This window comes from Camelus ferus, chromosome 6 (assembly GCF_009834535.1).
Source record: "Camelus ferus isolate YT-003-E chromosome 6, BCGSAC_Cfer_1.0, whole genome shotgun sequence".
Taxonomy (NCBI): Eukaryota; Metazoa; Chordata; class Mammalia; order Artiodactyla; family Camelidae; genus Camelus; species Camelus ferus.
The window spans coordinates 90,261,006-90,279,555 of NC_045701.1; the positions used below are offsets into that span (position 1 = coordinate 90,261,006).

The following is an 18,550-nucleotide window of genomic DNA, read 5'->3' on the forward strand; positions in this document are numbered from 1 at the left end:
TTCCTGACTTGGGGAGGGGGACAGCTTGAACAAAGGCGGGGCGCCTGCAGGGAGTGGTGGGAGTGTGTTGGAGCGAGATGTGATCTGTGGGAAATGGAGGTCTTACCACGAAAGGCCTGGATATTGGCCAAGAGGAGGCCTTGCTCCTGCTCGAGGATGCTGTGCAATACAAGGAACGGCTCTAAGGAGCGGGGTATGTGACGCCTGGTGGACAGGCCGAGTGGGCACAGTGTGTGGAGGTGGGCTCTGCTGCCATCCCCTTTCTTACTTTGGGGGCAGGGAGGGGACTTCAGCCTTTGGCAGAGCTCCTATCACACCCCCGAATGTGGGGGCTTGTGTCAGGGGCCCCTAACTGGACCTGCGGCTGCCTGCAGGAGGGAAGGGCAAATCCAGACCTGAGTGGTGAGTAGCCGTGAGCGGTCTGGGGAGTGTGTGAACCTGCCCGTGTGCACCAGGCCTGGAGCCTGGAGCCCCTGGGCATGTGGGGGTGGGCTGGGAGGGGAAGGGAGGTACTGGAGGGTTGCCAGCCTCGCCTGGGCCGAACTTGGGGTCTCCTGAGTCCCTGGCACTGCCGGAGCTTGCCGGATGCCCGTGGTCTTGGTGAAGGAGGAGGGAGGCCCCGGGCAGGACAGTTGTCCTGGCTCTCGTCCTGAGACTCTGCCTGTGTTGTGGGGCTTACGACGCCATCACCTGTAACCTCGCTGGTCGTTTGAGGCTAACTTTCTTTTCTTCCTTTCAGGAGAAAACAGGTTTGTGTTGTGTTCTTCAAACCCTCCTTCTAGGAAGGTGGGGACCCCATCCCCCAGTGCTTTGCCTTGGCCATAGTCCTCCTCCTTGGCCTGGGGGCTGCCTCTCTTCTCTGGAAATGAGGGTAAAGCCCATTCTGGCTGGATTGGGACGGGGGACCACGTGAGGCCGGGACACCGCTGCCTGCTGTGCCCAGACAGCATCTGCTGCACCAGCCCTTTGTGCTGGCTGCCCCGTTGGTCAAACTGTGCGCGTGTCACCGTGAATAAGCATGTGCCCCTGGCTGGACGTCTGGACTCCCCGGTGTAGGGCAGGGCTGGTTGTTTGGTGATGGATTCTGTTTGACCTGAGCCAAGAAGTCACCCCATTGGCCCTTCATCTGCACAGGCCTTGTGGAGAGGACAGTACTCCTGGTGGGTCCTGGGCTATTAGGACACAGGGATCGTCCTCTCATGCCCCTTCCAGGCAGGTGTCTGGGTTTGCCCTGGACGTTCAGCCCCTAGGGGCTTCTGGGTCGGCCTGAGAAAGGGGCCCAGTGCTGGGAGTGGCATCCCCACCCTGACCCCAGGCTCTGCCCCCAAGGGAGTTCACGCCAAGGGGTTCAGGAGCCCCCAGAAGATGGCAGTCACCTGGGAACAGAGGGGATTTCAGGAATCAGAGGCCCCTGGAGATTGTGTCTTGTTGCCCCTGACATTCTCTTCCCCTCCTCCCACATCCCCCATTTGATGATGGGAGAACAGGCCAGAGGACTGGACAACTACTGGCCAGGATTACCCGGCAAGTTAGGCTCAGGGCCACTAAAGGGGACACTGGGGTCCTGACCTTGACCCTTGGGGCCTGCCCATGGGTTCTTGGGGCTGCTGTCAGGGGTGGACAGACATTTGTGGAGCCCTTGGCTCCTGGGGCCACTGTGATGATGGCTCTTTGTGGGGTCGTTCCTGCATCTGGTGGCCCCAGTAGGTGTGTGGGGTGGGAATGGCAGGGGTAGAGGGGCCCAGGGTGGGAGGGCAGAAGCCACCAGGGAGGACTCCAGTCCTGGCTGTGTTCTCAACTCCTTCTTGGCCACCATCAGGGCACTGGCCCTCTTTGGGCCTTGGTTACACCAAGTTTGTCTGGAATAGGTGGCAAAAGTCCATGCACGGGTGGCGCCGGAGGGCAGGAGCTCCAAGGGCTGGCTGTTAGCAACTTCCTTCCTGACACTTTGGTTTCTCACAGCGCCTCCGATGGTTCCAGGCAACAGATGAGGAAGAGGGTGCATGGCTAGTCAGCCGGGGGCCCGATGGGGTGGAGAAAAGCCCAGAGGTATAGCTGAGCCCCTGGCTTTGAACCTGGGATCCTGACCGTGATCTCTTGGTGCTGCCATCAGGGGTAGAGTCTGTGCCAAGAGGGACGTGTGCACGCATCTCCGCGTCAGACCCCCGTCCTGAGCTGAGGTTCCAGGTCACATAAGGACTGGTCCCAGAGTGAAGGAGTGGGGGCAGGTGTGCTCTGGGGGATCAGAGGCTGCTGCTGGCTGGCTGGGCACTGAGGCCGGGCAGAGGGGCCCTTGTGCAGTGTGTGCTGGGCTCGGGGATACTGAACCCCTAGTGAGTGTGTGAGTGAGTGCCCCCCTCCCTGCTGTCCTCACTTCTTGGGGACCCCCTTCCCCTTCCCAGGGCAGCACACCCTCAGAACAGCCATTCTGCCACTTTTAGGGCAGTGTGACCTTGGCATCCTCCTCTAGGGATGGTGGTGGGAAGATTGCTTGAAACTGGGGTTCCTTGGTTCATAGACCTCCCTGAGTTAGGGAGGCTGACCACAGCCTGCCCACACCTCTGTCCTTGTGTGGGAAGAGGTGGGACTTGGATTTCTGGGGCCCCTGCCCTGGACCCTAGAAAAGCAGCAGCTCCCGGTGTCCCCCACATCCTCCAGATTGTGTGTCAGGCACCTGGTGGGCTTGTTTCAGGGGAGAGCCCAGCCCCCCACCCTGCCCCCACTCCCTTTGCTCCTCCTCCATCCTGTCTCCCCCCACCCCAAGAACAAACCACAAAGTCAGATACTCTTTTTTTCTGCTTTATTTTGGGGGTGGAAAAAGGTGAGGCGGTGGGAAAGGGGAGAAGGGTCTCTGTCCTGTGGCAGAGAGCAGTGGTCTGGCAGGAGCACTGGCAGCTACTCAGCACAGTCCGCTGAGGGTCCTGGGCCTTCCTCAGTCTCTCTCGGAGCCCCCTCCCCTGGTGGTGGGCCTCTGGGCCCCTGTGCTGTCAGTGTTGGGAGGAGGGAGCCCCGCCAAGTGAGCTCACTTCCTCAGGGTCCCAGGAGTCATGGGGACTCCTGAGTCCAGTAAGCACTGGTGTGTTGGGACCTTCCGTGGTGCAGCTCCACCCAGGTAAGAGCCAGAGCTCAGGGTCAGGCAGGGTCAGCATTGAGGGAGCTGGGCCAGACAGTGGGGGGCGCTGCTTTGCAGGGAGATGGGGATGAGGGAGGCACCACAGCACACCAGGAGATGCGGGGGGCGGGGGTCAGGCCCAGGGAAGCAGGAGCACCGGTGGTGGAGGTAGAAGTCAGTGGAGCACCCGAGGTCAGTGTCCCAGAGTGGCCCAAGGTGGCCACTCGTCACTCCGGGGGTGGGGGCGGGGGCGGGTCCCTGGCATCTGCTTGCTTGGCTGGGTCTGCTGTGCTGATTCCTCACCTGGCCTGGGGTCATGGGGTCATTCCCTGCTCATCACTGCTCCCTCCTCTCACCGATCTCACTCCCAGTTCCGGACATGGCACCTGGAGAGTTAAGACGGGATTGTGGACCCTGAGCCTGCTCTGGGTCTCTGTGGCTGGATAGTCCATTGGTGCAGATGCTGCTGCTGGCTGATGAGTTAAAGACGTTGCTTGCCCTTCTCAAGTGGTTCCCCCTGGATCAGGAGTGGCAGGAAGGGGGCGCAGGGTCTGAGCAAAGCAGGCTGAGGCGCGGGAAGCCCGGAAGGAGGGTCCAGGGGCGGCGGCTCCAGGAGCGGAGGTGTTTTTAGTCGAAGTCCGAGTCTTCGTCACCATTGTCGTAGTCACAGTCATCCACATCGTCCACGTCGTCCTCGTCATCCACATCGTCCTCCTCGTCCACGTCGTCCACGTCATCTGTGTCGTCCATGTCGTCCACGTCATCCGTGTCGTCCACGTCGTCCACGTTGCTGGGCAGCTCCTCCAGGGTGGCTTCTTCCCTGGGTGGGCTCGCCCAGCTGGTGGCGGGTGGGACCTGGATGTAGATGACGGTCAGGAAGCGGCTCAGGGTCCTGGCCACCAGCTCCCGGTTGATAAGGATGGACTGGCCTTGGGCGCTGCGCATGTAGAGCAGGGTGTCGCTCAGGAGGCTGAGGACGTCAGGGTCAGTGGGGAGGTGCTGGCAGGGCCGGAGGGTGATGGCCATGTCGGTGTGGATGCACGGGGCGGGGCTCAGGGCCTCCTGCACGTCGTTCTGCTCGTCCTGCGAGGTGTCTTGCAGGCCGTCATGCAGGCCACACTGACGGTAACGTTGCAGGTCGTCTTGCAGGGCTTCTCGCAAGACGACATCCTCATCCTCCACGACGTGCAGCTCCAGGGGGCGGTTCTGGCGTGGGCGGGTCCCCTCGCCGGGGATGACCCTGACCCCAAAGAACTCACATAGCATCAGCCAGAACCAGAGTATGAATGGCAGGCCCCGGGTGGTCTGGGGGAGCAGGGCGTGGTGCTGCCACTGGTCAGGGTCCAGGAAAAGCTGGGCCAGCTCCTCGGCCGGGATGGCGTTGGCGCCCACGAGCAGGGGCATCTGGGTGAGCAGCTGGACCATGGCGGTGGCGAGGCCGCTGTCGGTGATGAGGGACAAGTCCAGGATGAGGCACAGGGAGCGCCTTGGTGGTGGCCGGGCCACATCCAGGGTGGGCGCGGGCAGCAGTGCGAGGGGCCGCCTGATCTGCAGCAGCACGAGGAGGGCGGCCACGGCCAGGGTGTTCTTCCAGAACAGGAGGCCTCGGAAGAAATGCAGGATGACCGCCCTGATCTGGGCCATGCTGAAGTGCGCAAGGAAGCTGTTGAGTATTTGGTCCGCTGGTATCAGAGCCAGAAGCTCTTGCTGGAGGTTCTGCCTGTTTGACTTGTCCTGGGGAGGCGCACCTTCATTCTCTTCTTCCCCGGATTCTGGGGATAGGTCCCCGGGGGACCCTCCAGTAGTGAAAAGCATGGCTGGCCACGTGGCAGTGTGGCGCTGGAAAGCCCTCTGGCGGCGGTTCCGTCCGGGCGGCCGGGGGCGGCCGCCAGTGGCTCCCGGCCGCTGCATGACATCGAAGTTGAAGTGGGAGAAGAAGAAGACCCAGTGCCCGGGGAGAAGCACGGTGAGCCCGTCGTTGTTCAGAGAGGCGAGGTCCTCCGCGCTGAGAAGGACCATGATGGGCTTCTCGGTGTTCTCCAGGTAGCGGCACCACACCAGGAAGGCAGCCCGAATCGGAAGGATCTTCATCTCCACTTGCGAGGACTCGACCTCGAGAGGGGAGATGTTGCGCGAGTAGAAGGCGCAGGAGACTCTCTTGCCGGTTTGGTCATCTACTTGGATCAGGGAGGCGTGCAGAGACTTCTGGGTGACGCCTGCTTCCAAGTAGAACGGGTTCTGGGGCTTGGGGTGGTGGAGGAGGGGCGCCTTGCGGAAAGCCTGCTTCAGACGCTTGAAGGCCTCCTGCTCCTCGTCTCCCCAGTGGAACGGTTGGTCGGGCAGCAGCTGGCGCAGCAGCGGCTCTGTGATGACGGCGAAACGGTCCACGAAGTGCCGGTACGGCAAGGCGAATTCCATTAGGTGTCGCAGGGACTTCTTAGAGCCAGGGACAGGGTAGCCCGTGACAGTGGTCACAATACTCTTGTTTAGTTGCACCCCTTTGGGCGTCAGGACGAACCCCAGGAACTCGGCAGTGTGTTGGTGGAACTGGCTCCTGTCCAGGGAGCAGTACACGTGGTGATACCGGAAGCGGACCAGGACTTGGCGGACGTGCTGCAGGTGCTCCTCCTGGCTCATTGAGTAGACCAGGACGTCCTGCCCGTAGGACAGCACAAAGTAACCTAGCATGTCCTTCAGGATGAAGTGAATCACGCTCTGGGGGATGATGGGGTCTGCGCAGATCAGAAAGGGCTGATAGCTCGTCATGTCTTGGAGCTCCAGCCCGAATGCCGCTTTCCACACGTCTTCTGCTTGGTGTAAGTTCATGCTTTCGTCCACGATGGTCCCACGCAGTTCCAGCTTCGTGAACCACGTGGCTCCGTGTAGCTGGTCGAATAGCTCTGGAATCGTCTGTATGTAGTCCTGCCTGCTGGTCAGCATGTCCTGCGGGTCCCAGTACTCATCCCGCAGCCTGGCTCCTTGCCTCCCGGCACCCACGGGTTCCCACGGCGCAGCGGATGGACACTCCTGAAAGGTCTCGCTGTGATCACTGTCTCCAGCCTGCTGAAGCTCAGAGGGCTCTGATTCAGAAAGATCATCGGATCCGTCTGAGCTTGGCTGGTCGGAAGTCTCATCGTCCGCTTCCTTCGGGTTGAACACGTCGGCCAGGTCGGAGTAGAGCGGCGGCAAGCCGGGCAGCGGGCTGACGGCATGTCTCCCCAGCGCAGAGCACGGCGGGGGCGGGCGGAGGCAGTTCTTCAGGCAGTAGGGCGAGTGGAAGGTGCAGCGGCCTTTGGCCCAGTCGACCTCGGGGGTGTGGACTCGGAGCCAGTTGATGCCTAGTATCACAGAGAAGTTGGGCGAAGGAACGACGTCGAATTCGAGGGCCTCCTGGTGGTCCTGGTGGACACACACCAGGGGCTCGGTGTGCAGCCAGACAGGCTCGTCGCCGACCAGTGAGCCGCCCACGAGCTGGGCCGGCTGTGGGCAGGGCTTCTCGTAGAGTTCCACGTAGTGCTCTTGGGCGAACCGCGCGTCCATGAGGTTGGCGCCCGCCCCCGAGTCCACCAGGGCCTGGACCGCCACGCTGTGGTAGGGGTTGACTCTGACCATGAGCAGCAGGAAGAGGTGGTCGCGGTCGATGGTGGGGTGGACCTCGCGAGGCAGCCAGCTGCTCACCATCCACCTCTCCGGGGCAGGTGAGTCGATCCAGGTCAGGTTCCGCGGGCGGGCCTCCGGGGGCAGCCGCAGCATCGCCCTTCTCTCCGCCAGCTTCTCTTCTATTTGCAGGACCAGCACGATCAGGCTCTCCAGCGAATCTGGCTGAGGGACGCGGAACAGATAGTGCCTGATCTCCTCCTTGAGCCCCTGACACAGGTGGGCCTGCAGCACCTCGTCTGGCCAGCCCAAGGTGGGTACCAGGCCGCGGAACTCGTTGATGTATTGGACGGCGGTGCGGTCCCCCTGCCTGATGCTCAGCATGGCCTCTTGTGCCACGCGCTGGGCCTGGCGGTACTCGAACATATCTGACATGGCCTCCAGGAAGGCCGGGAAGTCGTTGATCAGGGGGCTCCCCGCCTGCACCAGGTTTCTGGCCCATTCCAAGGCCATGCCTGAGAGATGGCAGATGATGTACCCCACTCGCAGGCGGTCGCTGTAGAACGTTCTTGGGTAGCTCTGTAAGATCAGTTGGCAGAGCACGATGAATTCGTGGTATTCTCGGCGATCGCCCGAGAACTTGGTTGGGATTGGCAGTTGGCCAGCGCTGATGCCCTCCGTCAGGATCTCCTCCGCCACCCTCTGCTGCTCTCGGAGGTCCTGCATCCGGAAGTGCAGAGAGATGATGGACCTCACCATGGACATGATTTCCGCCATCGAGCTCTCCGTCTGCTCCTCTGGCTGCTCCTCTTCTCCTGACCCTGCCAGGTCAGTGTCGTCATCTTGCTCTTCCTGGTCCCCCCATGGGTTGACTGATGCTTCTCCCATTCTACCAGGTGCCTCACCAAAAGGACCCCCCACTTCCAGATGTGAACCCTCGAGTGACTCCTCCAGGTCTTGGAGTAGGTCATTGGGTGGATCCTTTATTTCCCTATGTGGGCCACTGGATGGCTCCTCCATGTCTTGGAGGAGGTCAATGGGCAGCTCTTCTTCCGCTTCCTGGGCGGGGCCGCTGGCCAGCCCCACCGCCTCCAGTGCTCCGCCGCCTGGTGTCTCCACGGTGGTATTGGATGAGCCCTCGGAGGACTCCATTTGTTTTGATGATGGATTCTTACGCTCCATCATCGTCTCAAATGAGTCTTCAGAGGGTTCTATCATTCCGTCGAATGGAAAGGAGTGTTCTCTGAAGACGGGTAAGGTTGGGACGTGTCTGGTCAGCAACTGGGATGGCAGAGGTCAGAACCTGGGGGTGGGGAGGGGGTGGGAGTAAAAGCAGTGGTTTAGGGTCTCACGAGGTCAGGGTCAGGGTCTCCAGGACAAATCAGATGCCCAGTTCATCAGAACACAGGGAAGTTGGGGAAAGCCTCCCTGTGTCCAACATGGGCCTCCCAGGGAGAGAAAAATCTGTCCACCCGACCCTCCCGCCTGCTCCCCCAGCTTTCTCTGCCTGTCTGGCCTGCCTGCTTCCCCGTTGGCTGGGAGAAATTCACAGCCCATAAATTCTGTGGAGCGATGGGCCCAGAGCGGCCGCCGTGGCAGGCAGACACCTGGCAGGGTGTGCTGGCCGCTTCATGTCAACCCTGGCACAGGCACCTGTTCAGTCTCCCTTCCCATTTTTGGTCACCCGGAAGTCACAGAGGTCACCTCCCAGTGCCGTCCAAAGCCGTGCCCTTGGCAGGCTGGGCCTCCTCGGCTGTGAGGCGGGAAGCCGTAGCAGACATGCCTACTGTTTAACAAGTTCAGAGCAAGAGTAGAACACGGGCACTTGGCTGCTGTCCCTCAGCTGGGTCAGCTGCCCAGAATAGCTCTTACTTCCTCCCCCAGATTCAAAGCAGAAATTGGGGGTAGGTGGATGGAGTGATCTGGATTCTGGCTATTCTTTTTTTCCCCCTAGAATCGTTTATAAAACACCTACTGTGTGCCAGAGCCTTGTGCCTTTGTGACTTGATTCTACGTTGGAATTTTTGCCGATTTTTCTTCCTCTCTTTCACCAACTTCCAGTGCTGTGTTCTCCCCAGCTCTGGGCTGTCAAGAAGGTCTGCGCATCATTCCCACGCCCCTCCTAAAATCGCCACTTTCTTGAGATTGCCCTCCTTGTCTGTGGGGACTTAGGAGCTTCAAACATGTGGCCTCAATTCCACACGAGCAAACAGATTTGCACGCCCCTCCAGTCTCACCACGCGGGGCTGATCTCTGCTCCAGCAGACACCTCTCCTCTGTTGCTGGTTGGATGAAGTTGAGCTGGGATATTCAGTAATGGGTGGGGGTGCGGGGAGGGTGTGAGATAACTTGGGATGGGTTTTTGAAACTCTAGTCATGGGTGGTTTTAGTGGGTCAAGGGTGAATCTACAGAGATGTTTTGGTTGGAGTATTTTGCACACTGCTCTGCTGGGGCAGAGCGAACTGAATTCTGGCGATCCAATTAATTAGCTCTACAGTTACTGCTCTTTGTGCCTTGAGCGCTTTCTGTTACTTCTCAGGTTTCTTGTTAGCCACAGGGCTGATCTATGGAAAAAAAAAGAAAATGTGTAAAACTCCTCATTGGCTAAAATCCAGGCTTTCCAACACGGTACAAAATTCTGATCTGCTGTTTCTCAAAATTAAATACATTCTTGTTAGCATGACAGTTAAATTTGATCCTGCAGTCCCTCTGATTAAAACCTTTGGCTGTTTATTTGCTGTCTATAATATTAAATCCAAACCTGTTAGCATAAAAATTCCTGACACATAAACTCACCAAAATCATTTTCCGGCTAAAATTTAAGGCCTTGGAATAATAGAAAATTCTCATCATGTCATCCTTCAGGGTAGAGATTACATTTTTTAGCATGTTGTACAAATTAGGAAAAATACTCATTGTTATCATCATCTTCATTGTAAGAATTACATAGATGGCACATTGCATAAATTAACTCATATCCTTTTCATAAAAGTCCTATAAGGTATGTATTATTATTATTATTGTGAAATTCCAAGTCTCTAACTGAAATGCAAAATTTGGCAAAGTAATTCATCTGCAGACTCATCTATTAGAAATAAAAATCTCAGTGCGTCCCTTCCAGCCCTTAAAACCCTTTATTGGCTAAAATTTAAAAATTTAAAATTTAAGTTGGCTAGAATTTAAAACGTAAAATATCAGGATATCTCTTACAACACTTAAAACCCTTTATTGACAAAAATTTTAAATATGAAATCTCAGTTTGTCTTTTAAAACCCTTACAACCCCTTATTGTCTAATGTTTAAAATAAAAAATTTAAATTGGCTAAAATTTGAATTTAAAAGTTAAAAAATTAAATTGGTCAAAATTTGAATTTTAAAATTGGCTAAAATTTAAAGTATAAAATTCAATATCTCTCTTAAAACCCTTAAACCCTTTATTGGATAAAATTTTAAATTGGCTAAAAATTTAAATTTGAAATCTCAGTATGTCTTTTAACACCCTACAACCCTTTATTGGCTAACTTTTAAAATAAAAAATTTAAATTGGATAAAATTTGAATTTTATTTTATTTTTTTAGTGGAGGTACTGGGGACTGAACCCAGGACCTCGTGCATGCTAAGCACGCACTCTACTATGTTAATTAGTTAAAATTTAAAATTTAAAAATTTAAATTGGGTAAAATTTAAAATACAGAATAGCAGTATATTTTGTAAAACTTTTTATTAGCTAAAATATGAACTCCTTAGAAAGATAATTTAAAAACTAGATTATCCCCTTCTTAATATAAAGTCTACACTCTTAATATATTTATAAATTTGGTGATGTACCTGATTAAACTTTCCCGACTTCAACCTCAAATCTAATATCCTTGGCAGGTTGTAAAAACCTGATCTTATTATTCCTAACATCAGAGTTTAAACTTTTAGCAAGATACATAAAAGTTATCCATAACTTCTCTATGTAAAACTTAGAATAAGTTTTCTATAAAAGTTTCCTATAATATAAAGTTCCACTCACTTAGCATAATATAAAAATTTTTACCATGTGATTTACCTGCAAACTGATGGATATAAAAGCCCAAATCTCACCAGGTCACTTCTTAAACTCGTTACTGGCTTAATTCTAAACCTCTAATTAGGCATGGTATCAAAATTTGACCATATCATAAAAAGGTCATACTTCCTTGAAAGATGCATGAATTTGGTCTTGTAACATCTGTTTAAATTCTTATAATATCTCTAGTCACCTATGAGATAGGATCTAAACTCCTTTGAATAAAATACACACATAATTTCTCTGCAGATTGCTTTTATCAAACAGAAATTTTGCCCCATCACTCTCTTAAAATCTCTTCATGGCTGAAATCCAAATTCCTTAGCACGGCACAAAAATGTGATCTTGTTGTTCCTCAAAAGAATGTCCAAAGTTCTTAGGCTGCTATGTAAATTCAATCCTATAACCTCTGTGTAAGACCTGCCCCGCCTCTATATTGCTTACTATAAATGGTCCAGTTTCTCAGTGTAAATTACCAACAGGATGCACCTGTGCCAACAGGTACCTCCTCTGAGCTGTTGATGCACCTTCATTATCTGGTTCATCAAATCCAGACACCTTAGCATAAAATATGTTTTACCAGCTAATTCCCCTGGAGACAAAACTCTCATCAGTCACTCCTTAAAACCCTTTACTGGCTAAAATCCAAATGCCTCTGCATGAGGGTTCAGAAATGAAATCATATCCCTCTCCTAAATGAAACACTTGAATGCCTTCACCTCTCACATAAAATCACATCTCTTTGGCACGTTATAAAAATCTGATCATATTATCTTTACCATAAAAATCCACTCTCGTAGCTCTGCTGAAATGCGTATGTTCGATCATGTAACCCCCTAATTTAAAACTTTTCAAGATTTCTTCATTGCCTGTAACATAAAGTCCCAGCTACTCATCGTAAAATGCAATGTTTTGCCATGTGATTTATCTTCAGGCTGGTCTATAAAAAAATCCCCAAATCTCACCCTGTCTTTCTTTGAAACCTTTTATTGGCTCAAATCCAAGCTTACTAGCATGATATAAAAATTCGATCTTGACATCCCTTAAAATAAAATTCACACTTCTTAGCACAGTCTATAAATTTGAACTTGTCATTCTACCTTTAAAACCTTACAATGTCTCCTGATTGTGGAATTATGGAATAAAAATCCAAAATCTTAGCATTAAAGGTGAATTTTACTTTGTAATTTCACAGTGTACTCTTTATCAAATACAACAGATCTCACTGGATCACTCTCTTAGAACTTTTTATTGGCTAACATCAAATTCTGAGGCATGTACAAAAATCTAATCATGTTGGAGCCTCAAAATAAATTCCACATTTCTTTGCATATTCCCATTGTTGCTCATGTAACTCCTCTGATCAGTCTTTCAACTTTGTTGACAACATCGATCAACTCTCCTTGGTATGTATGCTCTGAAAGTCAGACCTTGGCACACCCTCCACACATAAAATCCAAATGTTTTAGCATGCTACTTAAACGTGTGGCTGTTACTTTTCTGTGTACAATTTTCCAATGTTTCCCCATCGCCTGTAACAAAATCCAAAGCCTTAAAATATATTTTTTCATGTTTGGCAGACTTAACTCCCACAAGCAAAAATCTCACCATCACATTTCTTACAACCCACTGGCAAGAATCCAAACTCCTTAGCATGATGATAAAACATCCCTCAAAACAAAATCCAGATTTCTTCCCTCAAACCCCCAATCTATCCATGAAACCCCCACTTAAAATCTTTTTAATGTATTTTCATCACTAACGAAATGTCTCCGTATCTCAACCGGGCACCCAGATTAATCATGGGATCCTCAATTTCAAACCCTTCCCATTTCATGCCCATCCCATAAAATCCAGTTGCCTGAGCATGAAATGAAAATTGGGCCAAGTGTTTGTTATAGTGAAAAATCTTTACATTGCTTTTCATTACTTAGGATATAAAGCCTAAATTTGCACGAAACCAAAATGTTTCACCATCTGCAATTCGTAGCTTCAGTTTCTTATTCCACTCACACCTGACTCCTAAAAGACTAGGTTTCTTCTTGCTCTCCCAAACACATGTTGATTTTAGTGTCCTAAGTCTTTTGATTTTTTTTTAAACGCGTCTCTCTACCTATGATTCCTTAATTCATAATGCATATCCTGATTCTTTTTTCCAGGCCAGGCACTGTGCTAGACCCCCGAGGTGAAGAAATGGAGGGAAGCAGCGTTGCCCTGCAGAACGTCACCAACAAAGAGATGAGGACCACACGCTCGTGTTCAATACGCAATTGGAGGTGAGCTCAGGGTTTTGGGGAAGAAAGAACAGGGGTCTCCCTCTTCCCCTAGTGAGCATTTCCTTTGAGGTTCCACTGGGCGGAGCTGTCTGCCCCTTTGCAAGGACTTTGGCATCCTTGGGGCCACCATTCACAAGAGCAGGTGCCCCCCCCCCCCCCAGCGTACTGCTCTAGACAGCCACTGTGGGCTTCCTTCTGACTCCTGATCTCCAGAGGCCCGCGCACCGCTGCCCCAGGCAGCCCGGAGGCTGCCCCTGCCTCATCTCTGGGCCTCCAGAGGTGCCCTTGGTTCTACAGGTGCAGCTGGGTATATGTCGAAGCCTTAAGCCTCACGACAATATCTTTAAGAAACTTCTACTGACTTAGAAATTCCTGCCTTACAGAAACAGAACAAAAAACAAAATAAAAACAAAAAAACCACCCAGTCTAGGATTTAGTGCTCTTGGTTTGGGGTCTTTGATTTGGACCCTCTTCCCACCCTGACGCTCGCAGACGGACAGCCCAGCCTCACCACCGTCAGTGCCCGGAGCCTTCTCGGTCAGGTCAGCTCCCTGCTTGCCTCTGAGCAAGTGGCCCATTGGGTTAGGGCTGCCAACGTGTGTCTATGAAGGGCTGGGTATGGAGGGGGCCGGGGGGGGGCAGTCCCTCAGCGAATACCTCCCCCTGTCAGCTCACTTGTACAGTAAAGGAGATCTGATTTTAAAAATAGAGCTTGGAAGAGGAGCTGAGAGGATATTTAGGAGCAGAGTGGAGCCTGGGGCAGGGGGCGGGGGTGGAGGAATTAGGGGAGAGGTGAGGCCAGGGGAGGAGGGTGGGGGACCTGAGTTGCTGAGGAGGGAGATGGAGTCAGCCAGAAAGAGGAGATGTGAGGACGGAGGGGGAAGGAGGGGAGATGAGGCTTCTCTGTTCCATGTCCTCTTTTTCTGGCGTCTCTGCCGCTGGCCATCACACCTGAGTCCTCTGGCTTTCTGGCCATCAGGATGGGCACCAGGGCTAGCTAACATCAGGTGAAGACCCCCGTTTGCCTCACGCTGCCTCTGGGCTGTGCTCAGAACCCCTTGGATTTGAGGGACACAGCCATCAGTTTTAAGGGCTAAGTGACCTGAAAGTGAGTGTCCCCTGTGAACTCCTCACACTGCCCCGGTCCTGCTGGTGGCACGGATGGAGCAGAGCATCACCATAGACACACAGGGACACCGGGAGGGCCACAGGCTGTTGTTCGTTATGTTGTTAAACAAATGTCAAGGTTAAGACATACCCTTGGCAGGCTGAGGCTAGGGGCCCTCGGTTCTCCTGCTGTGGCTCGGTGGCGTGGTCTTTCTCATTCAGCTGCTAATTGGAAGCAGATGAGGAAGGTGATGGTACCTGAGGGTCCCCTGAGGAGCTGAGGTTGGGTCCTGGGTCCCAGGGGACCGTGGGACCTTCAGGGGCCGCTGGCCTACACAGCTCAAGTTGAGGGTCCCTCCTTCCCGGGTCCCCTGTCTTGCCACTTAGCCCCCTGACTTCCGCTGAAGACCCCTTGGGCCTTACAGATGGGAGACCCTCTCATCCTGACCCAGAGCAGCTAGTCTTGGTTACTCCCCTTTCTTCCCCTGGGCCCTGGACAGAGGTCCTGAAATGTCAGGCCCTGGGCAACACTGGGGACACTGAATGTCTAGAAGAGGGACACTGTGCCTCAGGACACAGCGAGTGACGGCAGAGCTGGGGCTGTCCCAAGGACTTTTCCTCCAGCTCCAGCCCGGGCTGGGTGGGGGCCTCCTGGAGAGGGTCCCCGCTGCCCCTCGCTTCCCCAAGCCATCGAGGTGAAGGGCCGTGCCCCAAACCCAGCGGCGCCCCATCCACCCAGTGCAGGTCCCTCCACTGCTTGACTGGCGGCTCCAGGGGCAGCTGGATCCCTCTGCCCGGAATAACCCCGGGAGGGGGAGCGTGCAGCCTGTGGGGGGGGGCTGGGGGCGGGGTCGCAGCCGGGCTGGCCTCCTCCTTTGGGCTGCCCAACCCGCCGGGCCAACCCGCTGCTTCCGAGGCTGCTGTTGCCTTTCAGGGCAAGCGGGCCCGGGAGGAACCCACCCCAGCTGCCAGCCCTGGACCCACGCTGACTTTCAGCATGACCTTCTTCTCCTGGGCCCTCAGTTTCCCCAGCGGCCAGAGGCTTGGGTTGTGGTTTTCTCCCTTTGTTCCTGTAGCTCTGGGGTCCTGAGAGGTTCCCGAGGGGTAACCCCGGGGAACAGGGTTGAGGGGAGGGGGTTGGCTGGGGGCTGGCTGCACAGGTGGGGCTCAGAGCCATCAGCTGCTCTGAGAAACTGGGGCAGGGCGGGCATTTCTGGTGCTGCTTCCACCGCTGGGAGCACAGGCTGAGTGGCTTCTTCTAGTGTTGGTCCAGGTTTGACAGCTGGGCTGGGGGGCTGGGTCTCAGTGGAGTCTTTCACGTCGCTGGGAGGCTCCCCCTGAGCCTGGCGTGCTGTTGCAGCAGGCCTAGGAGCATGGGGGTCCTGGCGGTGGAGGATGGGGACTTGGTGCAGGGGCGTTTAGGGATGGAGTGGGAGGCAGGGGCTGGCTTCAGGTCTCCCCATTTACATAAAGGGAGGAGCACCGCCTTCCCGGGGAGGTGGGCCCGGCAAGCCCTTTGTAAACTCTGAAATGCTACCAGCCAGTAAGGGCCAGTTATCATCATTAGGGCTCTTAGGATGATTGCTTTTAGAACACCAGCTATAATTGTAATGGTCAGCATTTTCATGCATGGTGTCAACTTTAATTTCCGCATTAACCCTGTGAGGGACGACGCCCGGCCGGCCTTGCGAGTGAACCAGAGTCTGGAGGGTGAGGCGCCTGGCCCAGGAGCTGTCATTAGCGGTGGTGACGGCTCTGGACCCAGAACCACTGAGCAGCGCTGCCATCAGCCTTGGTGACTGAGCTCGTGGGGGTGGTGCGTGCAGGTGCAGGAGTAATTAGCACTCATTTATGCAAACGGATGTTTCCTGAGTGTGACAGGCACGACCCTAGGCACTGAGCCCCTAGTTCTGACTCTGCTCCGGACGGGGTGGGGAGTGTTTCCCATCTGACAGCGCTGAGCTGAGATTCAGACAGCCCAGCTGAGGACGAGGCAGAGGCAGTGCTCAAAGCCGGGTTTGGGCTCTCCTCCCGCCTCTGGTGGATGGGAGGGGGCTGGAGCAGATGCCCCGAGTGGGGTGGGCTGTGGCCATCTGGGGACCCTGAGGGGCCCTGAGGGATGTCATTTCCTGGCACCCAGGTGGTCAGCTTTGTGGCCGGACAGGAGGCCAGATCAGAGAAATGGGGGGCCTCAGTCTGTCCTCCATCTCCTTGGAAATCTCATGTGGTCCTTTCCAACTCATTTTGGCTAATTTGGTTGTTGGCAGAGGGACAGGACAGCTGGCCCAGGACCTGCTAATTTAGCTACTCCAGTGTTTGAACAGAGCTTTTGGGTCCTCCAAGTCACAGTTTGTTTCTTGCAGACAAACTCACCCTTTAACCTTTGAACCCAAGCACCGGCCCTGCCCAGTTAATTGCCCAGTGTCCCACCCCACCCACCAGGCCCCCCGGAGGCGGGGGAGATCAGCATGGGACCCCCGCACCCCAAGTCTTACCTTTGATGTAAGTGTTTAGTGGCTCTGTTCTTGTCCCGTCGACTGGAACTTGGCTTCTTTCTAGAAAGTTATTAGATACATGGATTTCTTTAGGTACGGAAGCCTGGGTTTGGGACATGCATGCACTTTGCACAGTTTCCATAGGAACCACAGTGCCCTCGCTGCCGCTGTCCCGCTTTTCTCACGGGACTACGTCAGGTCAGGGGACACAGTTGCCGCATCACTACATTTGGGTCCCTCCATGACATTCCTTGAGTACTGACTATGTGCTGGGCACTGTTAAATGCTTTTAATCTCGTAACACCTTGTGAAGGTGTGATTTAAATTATCCCTCCCCGTTTTGCAGAAGAGGACCCTGAGGTCCAGGGACAAACTGCAAACCCCAGGGGGCCGATCTCACTTCCCTGAGTGGGGCTGACCGAGACCTCAGGGCTGGTACGGGAACCCCGCTGAGGTGCACACACGTCCTGCCTTTGCTCTTGGCTCCTGAGCTCTGGGCAAGCCCTCCCTTCTTTCTGGACCCCCAGTTTGCCCTCCTGTAAATGCACATGAGAGGGTCCCTCCCTCACCCAGGACCGTGTCCACGGGGACCCCCGTAGTGTTCTGTCCTGCCCCTGGTATCTGTCTGCACCAGCTAATCCTTCCTTTCACCCTCCCCCGCAGCACACAGTAGGGCTGTTGGCAGCAGGTGAGGAGCAGTGGCTCGGGGAGGTGGGCTGCACTTTGGCTGGGGAACTGCTGGACATTTGCTTTCTCCCCACCCAGGTGGCAGAGAGGTGACATGCTGGCTTTCTCCGGGAAGAGAGCAGATGCCCAGCTCAGGATTGAATGACAAGGTCTGTAAAAGGATTCTTTTCCCCCTGATTTTTACATTTGTACAATTTGTAAATGTGTAGACTCCTCAGGATGGAACTAACTTGAGCCTTTTGTCCCGTAGCTGCTGAGGCTCACTGCCCCCCAACGATGGGCAGTGAGTCAGTGGGTCCATGAGGCAGGGCATGGTCCAGCCCTGGCCCCTCAGGATGGCAGCCCTGGCCCCTCGGGATGGCAGCCCTGCCCCCTCAGGATGGCAGCCCTGCCCAGAGGAGCATGAGGCCCTCCTAGGCGGACCTCACAGCAAACCAGGTGCGCACGCCTTGCTCGGTTACACGGACAGCCTCTTCAGGGAGGTGGGGCCCTCAAGGAGTGAAAGGGTTACACAGTCTTAGGATGGAATGTAATTTAAAAATCCAGGTAAACCCTGTTACTTGTGTCTTTCTGTTATACATCACCCGGGGAGGTGTTAAAATCTCTCACCATAATACAAAGGGTGTCCACAACTTGGGCATCTGTGCTGGGGACTCCAGGGGTCTGCTGAGGGGCAGAGAGGGCAGGATCCCCTAGGAGGAGGGGTGGCCTTGGACAAGTGACTGCACGTCCCCCCTCCCCGAGTCCTGTAGGAAGGGAACACCCACCTTCAAGCGTTGCCTTGATATACCTTTAATGAAGTGGAATATAAAATGCCTGGTGTGTGGTAGGTTCCCAACCCCTGTACACATGGTTCTTACTTTAGGTGAAGCTGCTCCTTCACTGTCCCTTTGAAAGCCCGTCTCATTTGTGTAGAACCCAGAAGGAGGACAAGGGGCACAGGGCGGGCGGGTCAGCCCTGGGTCCAGGAGGCCTTTTCTTAAGTCAGTCCTGTGACCTTTTCTTGTCCCTGCAGGATTTGTTGCCTTCTGGAGGAATGAATGTTTTTCTGTGGAATCAGCCTGGCCCAGACACGGATGCAGGTAACTCAGGAACTTCATTTAATTTTATTTACCATAAAAATATTTTGTACCTGAAAAACTATGACAGACGCCTCTAAGTATTCACCAGGACCAAACGTAGCCCGGAATAAAACGCCGCGTAGTAGACATCAGAGCCCTG

The 18,550-nt window shown here is 54.1% G+C and overlaps 1 protein-coding gene and 1 long non-coding RNA gene across 2 annotated transcripts; one reads left to right on the forward strand and one right to left on the reverse strand.

Moving 5' to 3' along the window:
* Positions 1-2,977: 2,977 nt before the first annotated feature.
* Positions 2,978-7,994, reverse strand: RTL1 (retrotransposon Gag like 1). Its single transcript, XM_006184200.2, has one exon. The coding sequence runs from the start codon at positions 7,925-7,927 to the stop codon at positions 3,740-3,742; it is 4,188 nt and encodes a 1,395-aa protein (XP_006184262.2). The 5' UTR covers positions 7,928-7,994; the 3' UTR covers positions 2,978-3,739.
* Positions 7,995-8,683: 689 nt separating this feature from the next.
* LOC116664409 lies at positions 8,684-17,460 on the forward strand. The gene is made up of 3 exons (XR_004320944.1): positions 8,684-8,805; positions 12,924-13,040; positions 17,408-17,460. It is a non-coding gene; the product is annotated as an uncharacterized LOC116664409 (long non-coding RNA).
* Positions 17,461-18,550: the final 1,090 nt, after the last annotated feature.